General features: G+C 28.0%; 2 protein-coding genes and 1 non-coding gene across 3 annotated transcripts in view; 2 read left to right on the forward strand and 1 right to left on the reverse strand.

The window, feature by feature from the left end:
• LOC119670772 (glutamate receptor-interacting protein 1) overlaps positions 1-9,328 on the forward strand; it is a 391,907-nt gene that overhangs the window by 177,086 nt on the left and 205,493 nt on the right. The gene's annotated exons all lie outside the window — the stretch shown is intronic.
• Positions 2,226-7,749, reverse strand: LOC119670780 (double-stranded RNA-specific editase Adar-like; the record flags this gene model as incomplete). Its single annotated transcript, XM_038081184.1, is given in 4 exon segments — positions 2,226-2,320; positions 6,628-6,778; positions 7,216-7,496; positions 7,570-7,749. Coding segments are annotated over 4 exon segments (644 nt in total), but the record flags the coding sequence as incomplete, so codon positions are not given.
• On the forward strand, positions 3,063-3,134 carry Trnae-uuc. The gene has a single exon. It is a non-coding gene; the product is annotated as a tRNA-Glu (tRNA).

Raw genomic sequence — 9,328 nt, forward strand, 5'->3', positions numbered from 1 at the left:
TATGAAGACAATTAAAAGATTTTAGAAGCAACTATACTTCAAACTATCCGTATTCCAATCTTTTACTAAAACAAGAACAAGGTAAATAAAAAAAAATAGAAAGACAAAAATATAACTACATTTACTCTAGAATAGGCTGGAGTAGGTTTTAAGGTTGACAGATACTTTCAATAGAAGAAGTTATAAAGCTATTTAAAAAGTGCTAAACAAACAGTGACCAGATTTATATTTCAAAATTACTAATAAATTCTTAGTTTTGAACAACTTTAATTATAAAATTATCTTATATTGGAAGAACCACTTCAGTATCTATAAAGACAATTGAAATGTTTTTAATATGACCAAATCTGGTTCTGGGTCTACATCTTGGAGATATTAACTTTAGCATCAACAAGGGTTTTTTTTTGTATTATAAAACAAATTTAATAATAATACTACGTAATATAGGCAGATGTTATCAGTGGTATCACAAAGGTAGATATGAAAATAACTACTAGAATTGATTGGGTTCTACTTACTGGAGATATTCGTTAACACAAACGTAATTACAAAAACCTATTCACGATATCACGATAGTGACAAAATTCTAGGAATATTGGAATCTACATTCTGGATCTATTGATTTTAGTATAATTTTATACTACAGGCTAAGATAATTTAAGTTAATTTATAGATAATATTATCTTTGAAATAAAACTTAAATGATACTTGACAAAATTTCCAATTTAGACACCAATGATTTCATATCGTTTCGTAACAACTAATTTAAAGACATTGTGGCATTATATCGATCTATAATAGATTAAGTAATTGAAAACTTTCAGGTGATAAAGCAAACCAAAATATGTATCCCGAAAGATTACGATTAAAGATTAAGACAATGAGATAATGAACGTGGATTAGAATAATTAATTTTTTTCAAAAATCTTACAGGTATACGGATTCAGATAGTTTAGAAGTATAGAAGTTGAATACGGTTAGTAAATTACAGAAAGGATTGTGCTGTTTCTATCAATTAGTTATTGCTATTTCTATTAACAGCTTTTTCAAATTAAGTACGAGAGTGAAGGACACTCATACCAGCTTTTGTTAAATGTAGAGTAAAACTTTCGACCATTTAACCTACCCGTGGTCATACCCGATGATTATCAATAAACGATTCTAGTATCTTTATTCGGGTTTCCAAATGTGATATAGTCAATAGCTCTTAATTGTTTTGGTTAGCTTAAAACACTCTGGTTGTGATAAGACAATAGCATCAACAATGGCATCAATCAACCCAACCTATTGCCATGCTATCTACTACACTATACACCTAGATACAATAAGAGACCTCAACCTAAGTCCGTATTTTGGATCCAATATTTTATATTTAGCATCAAGCCAATCTCAACTTCTGTTGTGATGTATTCTATATCGAAATCTTCACTATTTGCAGAGTTATAGTCAACAAGAAATCTTTTATTTTTAGTGTAAACCTGAATTTTTATGGTGCTGTAGGATAGGATAGAAATAAACGGGGTACTAGCTCCCGACGGAGCAGACCACTGCGACCAGATTGATCTTTTGTGCTGTAACAGACCCTAACCGAACAGAAGACATTCCGCCTTCCGAATGAAGGCCAGAATGTCGTCCGCTGAGGACCTCCTAATGTCAGAAGGGGAGAGCAGCTCTCCTTCCAATGACTTCCTCCTGGCCGAGATCAAGGCTGGGTTATGGTGCTGTACATTAACTTGTAATCACAGTGTAAGAAGCTAAGTTCACTAGAAAACTTCAACTTAAGTAAATACCATGGGACTGAAGCTTATATAGCAATATTATAATTCAATCAATTAAAAGGTTGGAACGTTATTTAAGTTACTATTAAGATTTTGAAGACTTAAATTTATGATCTTCCGATCTACTTATATCTATCTATCTTTCTATGTATAATATGTAAAATATTATAATATTGTTAATATAGAAATTTAAACTAGTTGAAAATAAGAAATTTAACAAAGATTCAAAAACTATATATGTATGTAAATTATGCACTGCTCCCTGGAGTTACTGATTCTAAGAATCACCTTTTATAATACGCTTCTTGAAAAGCATTAATAAAAAATTTGAAGGCGAGGACAATACGCCCATACCATAACTATCCAAGTTCGACGAAAAAACTTAGGGAGAAATTGAAAAAAAATAAAATAAAAAAACATGATAATAATTATAATTACTCACCTGTAAAACACCATCCCATGTTTGTATGCCATCACTGCTCTTTACAGGTATTGTGCCTTCTCCCGACTCTATTTTGGTTCGAAGTTGTCCACGCGCTTTTCTGAATGGGTTTAAATAATTTTTTGTTTAATTTTTTAAATTTTTTTAATTATTACAAATTCAAATAAGCACAACAGCAAAAATATTTTTAATGCATTTTTAGTTGATGTCAGTTTATTTAAAAGACATTCAATACGAACGAAGACGTGGACAAAAACGAACACGAGGACGAATACGGGTACGAGAAGAACGGAGCCATCGCAACCAAGAAGATGTGATGTGAACGCGATTTTGTCATCAAAAACAGATGAAGGCAATAAAAATTCACACACATAAAAAAATGTATAAAATAAAATAACGCAAGTAATTAAGAAATTATAAGAATTTATTTTTCGAACAAATTCAAAAACAATAAAAAAAAACAGAGAGGAAAAAAAGAGAAGAAAATATTGATCCACGTTTAAAACTGGAGTTTTTTATTTTTTGTTGTTGAAATATAATTAAACAAAATAGTTGTTTTTTATACAAACTAGAACATTTTCAATTTCAATTTGTATACGCCAAAAATATTAAAGCAATTTGGCAGTACTGTTGTGGAGGAATATCCTAGAACAGTGCTACCAAACATCTTGCTTTTAGATTTGCTTTGAATGTGCTTTCAAACAAAAACAATACTTAAAATTTATATTTAAAACAAGAAGAAAAAACGTTTTGGGTAGGCGTGGCAATTCCTGGGGATTTTTAGAATTTTTTAATATTTTTGCCAATTTCTTTATTGCCTCTATGACAGATACTGAACATTGTCCCATATGGTCTAGTGGCTAGGATATCTGGCTTTCACCCAGAAGGCCCGGGTTCGATTCCCGGTATGGGAAAATAGTTATTTTTGTATTAATTTTCATATACAAATTTTGTATTCATATAGTATCTGAAATTTTTATTCACCAACTTCAAACGTTTTTTCTTTAAGTTAACAAATTTCTCTACTAATTTTTTCTACAGAAAAATTTATTTTAAAAAGTAAATTTTAAAGTAATTCGGATACAAAATTTGTTTGTTTTTTACCAACCTATTTGGATGTTTGTCAACACCAGTGTCATTTTCGTGAGGACTAAAAATCCGTGCATCACCACATGGCGCTGTGTTTATATATAAATGGAAATGTACACCGGATTTTAGTTTATAAGGGTATTGCCCATTCTCTTGATTCCTCACGAAAATCGACTGATTTGCTGTTGCTATAATAAATCAAAAATTAAAGAATTGTTTTTGCGATTTTAGTTATGAATTAAAAAATTAGTTTTATTATTAAATTATTGTATTCTATTTATTGTTTAAAGTATTTGTTAAATAAATAAAAACAATACCAAAAGTTTAATGAGAATGTGTTAGCGGAAAGAACACAACAAATGTAGTTATTAAAAAATAAAAAATATATAGTAGAAGTAAAATAAATTTAATTGCATTTTTTTATTTAGATTTTAAAAGCAAAAGAAAAGCGCAATACAAAAAGAAAGCTGCAGAAATAAGTACAATAATAAACAAAAAATCGTATATTATGTATACTATATTATAATACATTAATAGTAATAGTATATGTTAAAAATAGTAAATGATAAAAATTCCAAAATTTTAAAAACAAATTAAAAATTTTGAAAGCAATAAAAACCTAAAAAAAAAAAAACAATTTTAAAATTAAAAACACAACTTAAAAATTAAAAACACAACCTAAAAATTAAAAACACAACTTAAAAATTAAAAAAATAAATTAAAAATTATTAAAAATGTTTAATTTATATATAATATAATTTAAAATGTATAATATGTATTATAAAATTTACAATGTATCATATATATATAATAAGACAAAGAATGGTGTGAAAAAAAGTTTGTGAAACGCTGATTTTAAATACTCAAAATAATATAGAAAATATTCTATTTATAAAATCTAAAGTATAGTGGTGGCTGACAACATAATTATATTTAGTGAATATTATAGAATTTATTTTTGCCATCGCTGTCAAACTATTTTTGTTTATAATTATTTAATTGGAAAAAAAAAATATTCTGCAATACGTCTGGAACGAGGGTTGGGCAATAAAATTTATTATATATTAATTCAAATCGTATAATATATCAAGTATGCAAATGGACTATTCCTCTTTAAAACAATTCTTAGTCCCTTTCAAGAATTCAACTGGATTAAATAATGCGATCTAAGAAGATTGTCACGATATTATGGATGAACTATATCATTAAATTAGATTATCAAAGGATGTGGAAAAACAGAGATGAATTAAAATATGTTAAGACTTAAGTTAAAGAGCTATAAAAGAAATTCTCTTCGAATGTGGATTCATAAAAAGAGAAATTAAATATTTGATTCTTCACCTATCAGTTCAATTTATGTAATACTCAAAAAAATATATAACTAGGCGCAAATTAATGTCTTTAGGGTATTTAACGGAATAATTTCCGAACTAGTACATTATAAGAACAATAACAATTATATCCAGTTAAAATCTTGCATAGAAGGTTGATGACCTCTTAACCCCAACTTACTAATATTAAATCTTCATGTAAATGAAAAAAATTATGATAACATTTAGTGCTATTTATTATGAGAGGACGTTTTCGCAATCGACTAATAGGTAATGGATCTCTAGGTATCACTCGATCTCGTTGTTAAAATTTTGATGTGAAAAGTATTACTCGCGATTGCCCTACCTATTAGTGGAATCAAATTTAGCTACTTTTAGTAAGTATAGTAAATAACCGGCATTGGTAAGTTGTACAAATACGTTGTTATAGAAAGAAAAAGCTCGATATAATAAAGATGAAATTTCACAAACATTTGCTAGGATCGAAGGAAAGTTTGCTTTGAATTTCGTAGGTTAACACGGGTATCATCCATTATAAACTTCTAGTACCTAGTCAGTTAACCGATAGTTGAAATAAATTATTAAAAAAAAAACTGACACAAAATTGGTCATCTTAACAATGTAAGATTACGCATATCTTTCGTGAATAGCAAATATTAAAAAGTTCCTGTTAAAAAGTTTCAATATGTATTGTTATAGCCTAAAGGGATGTGTGGAGTAGGAAAGATGAATAATCTGTTGAGCAGGAAACATGAATGGATTAGAACACGTATATATGAGAATGGATAAAATATGAGTGCGAAGAAAGATGGAAGGGGATAGTGATTAGTGAAAGTGGTATTTGAGGGATAAAAGAAATAGATGTGAATCTGGATTTATGTGGAATTTTAGGCGAGTTGGGATTTACCTCATGAAGCTATTCATCTGTTCAAATGGCTCAGTGCCAACCGCACTTATTCCATGTATAATACCAGCAAGAATTTTTATTTCTTATATCTATTATACAGTCTTGAGACTGCACCTCGGGGTTATCATATATTTGTCAGTAGAAAACTGTTAAAAGTCAGATTCAGTTATTTAACGACAAAACCTCAAACTTCTACAATAAAGATACAATGGTTAAATGATGTTAAAGACTGGTCGCAGTGGTGTTGCAAGAATAACTGGCGCCATTAAGACTATAGTTTTTGAAAATAGATATTAATGAATAATATACAAAGCATACTGTTTTTGGGACGTTCAAGCTATTTTTTGCAAGTGGCGTTCGGAGTGTAATAGATTCCATATCCACCTTCTCCCCTCAAACCACTATTTCAATTAAGCAAATGTTTTGTTGAAATAACAAAAATGTTTTCAATTTAAACGCAGAACATTTTTTTTCTCCAACTCAATATGTTAACACGCAATTATTTAATAACAAAAGTAATAACTTGTTACAATTAATGTATGTTTTTAATAGATTATATTTTTTAAATTAATTTTTTTAATTTATTTTTTTAAATTAATTTTTTTTAATACATATAACGAAAGATTTTAAAATAAAACTTAAAGCAAAATTGCAGATGACTTGGGATTATGAAATATTAAGGCATTAATGCTTTGATGAAGTATTTATAATATATTTTCCATATAAAGATATCATAGTTCATACAAGTATTATAAATGAAATCAAATGCTATTAACAAACGAAAGTAATATTTTAAATAAATTGGGAAACGGTAGAAGCAAATAAATATATTATATTAGATTAAGGATAAAAGTAAATTGCAAAAAATATAACATTTAAAAATATAATATTTATTGAAGTTACTAGAATTTAGTATCACATTACAAAGCCAAGAAGAGAAAGAATAAAAACTGAAATACTTAACACAAGTTTAAGTATGTTAGCATTTAGAAAATATCGTATGGTCAGTAAAAAAAAAAAAGAAAAGAGGTCGTAATAAAAAACTACAAAGAAATTGAATCCAAGGAGCAAAATACATACTCTGAGTGCACTGAAGTTCCAATTGAGCGTAGAGATATTTCATCAAGCACCGACGTGATACGATTTCAGCATGTGAGTCATTGAGTACAGCACCGGATACACTCATGTGTTCTCCACTAACACATTTCGTGCCAGTGGAAACAGATATGACCTGCAAACAAATAAGCACGTGGAATTAAGTCAGATTGCACTCCAAGTTAATATTTTAAACTGAAATAAAGAAAATAGTAATAAGTAATTCGAGCAAATGCAACTGTAAAGAAGCATCCTTAACGCGAGACATGTAACCCTGACATTTCTTTCATTTTCTCCTCTGCCATGCAGCCATACAGCCATAATTGCTATGGCAACTTCCGTGCTACTTCCTTTCGGAGAGCGTAATTTATGTCATAATAAAAAAAAGTATTTATGGCATAAAACACAGTTGCATTTTTGTATATAGTTTCGCCTTAATTTATGATCAGTTGGATGTGTGATACGTGTTGTATGTGATTGTTTTCGGTTACGGTGCACTTCATAACGGAAGTATTGTGGGCGTTTTATTTGTGTCACTGTGTGCATATATTAACATTAATGAGATATACTTACTTTGGCTTCATTGAAATTTAAATTTTCTGTCATTACAATGCCTGCCAGCACTTTGCGACGTGAATATGATTCTTGACCTTTAATAACTTCCATAAACTTTTCTAGCACCAAACGTCCAATAGTGTCAGCATGTATCTGTGGTAATTCCATGGATGATGTTTTATCATCTATGGGCAATGGTGCATTTTTCTGTGGATGCATCATTGGACTATATGAAATATCGCACAGCGAAGCTAATGCAGCCTTAGCAGCAGCATTTTTTGCCAATTTCTTTGATGGTCCTAAAAAATTATATACATATTTAATGTAGATATATAACATAATATAGAACAAAATTTTTTTTAAAATAATTACCTGTGCCATCGAATTTACTGTTATTTACTGTCACAGTCATTTTAAACCGACAATTATTTTGCGCACCATCAATTGTCGAACAGTCAAAGTGAACGTCATTAAAGAGTTCATACAATAGCATAACAGGTCCTTTGTCAGGCACTTTTTTCTGACCGTCAACGGTGAGCCCAACTCTGGCATCTTTATTTTTTTTTTTAAATAATTACAAAATTATTATTATTAAGAAATATAATTTTTTTCAAATTTTTCTATTTTGTTTTTCTCTGTAAATTTAAGCTTAAATGCTGTAAAGGTCTTGGAAGTTTAGAGGAATAGATTTTTTTTAAGGATATTAAAGACTTTGACAATATAAACAATACATAACAATACATAAAAAATAATATACAAATTGTAATAAAATAAATATAACAAACAATAACAGTAACATAAATTAAATGTAAAGTATTATTAACTCACAAATAATTAATTAAGAATAGATTTATACATTTAAATATAAAATAACAAAATTGCATGATAATAAGAATAATTTAAAAAAAAATTCTATATTTTATTTATAGTTTGTTTAACTTTAATGCTAATTCAATGTTTTGTTGTAATAACAATTTCTTCAAAGAATATTTTTAATAATAATATCAATATTGGCAATATTCAAGAAATATATTTTTCACATATTTTTAAAATAATATAATAAAATATATAACAAGAAAACATAAAATAAAATAAAATCAAACATTTCTTAGCTCACTTTACTTGCAAACTTTCGGCTATCTATTATCCGAAATAGTTTTTTTTTATCCAGTTGTCACAGGTTCTTCACAGATCATTTGTTTTTATTTAATCCATCTTTAGTGCTGCTTTCTGACACATTTCTGTTATTGATAATCTTTTTTTTCTTCTTTTTTTTCCTTTTTCTTTTCTTTTTTCTCCTTTTCTTATTTTTTTTCTTCTGTTTTTCTCCTTTTTCTTCTTTTTTTTTTATATTTCTTTTTCATATTTAAGTGCTGTTAGCTGTCACTTAGTCAAAATTTTCTCTGTTTTTTGTGCTTCTATCTTGATAGTTCAGTTAAAATTTTTTCAATGCACATTCTTGAGTTAAGGTTCGCGTTTTAACAGTATTCGTAACTTAAGTGAAGAGATCTTCTTCAACCTTCAATAGTAATTTAACTGTAGGAGTGTTTGAGATAGTTTGAAGAAATACAAGATAACACAAAATATACTAAAAGTTATAAAAAGTTCTAAGAATATATATAATCAGATCACCAATTTAAAAAATCAAAATGTTATTTGATTTGTTATTCATAGAGGACTAAGAAAAGATGGTAAAGATAAGAACACCGCAATTAACGAGGCATCAAATACGAGATGCTCAAATAAGAAAAACCATATACACTACATCATCTCAATTATTTGCATCCGCATTGATGTAAATATTATGGGCCGTAGATCAGACAAGCTACGAGTGAAATACACGTAACTTTCATTTCCTCAATCTCATAAAATAATTGTTTAAATTAAGTTTCTAATTAGAAGTTGAGATAAATTTAACTTAAGGGTTTTTTGAAACAATACTATCGAAGTGTATAAAGCTTCAACTACATTAAAGCTAATATTACTGCCTTAATGTATAATAAATCGTTATTAAAAAAATTTTCTATTAGAATCATTTACTGCTATAAATGTATTTCAAACAAGAATTATCGATTAACATTTTGATTGTTTAGGACGTTGTACTTAACCAGAAACAAAAAAAAATTATTTT

This window comes from Teleopsis dalmanni, chromosome 1, assembly GCF_002237135.1.
Source record: "Teleopsis dalmanni isolate 2A chromosome 1, ASM223713v2, whole genome shotgun sequence".
NCBI classification, from domain to species: domain Eukaryota; kingdom Metazoa; phylum Arthropoda; class Insecta; order Diptera; family Diopsidae; genus Teleopsis; species Teleopsis dalmanni.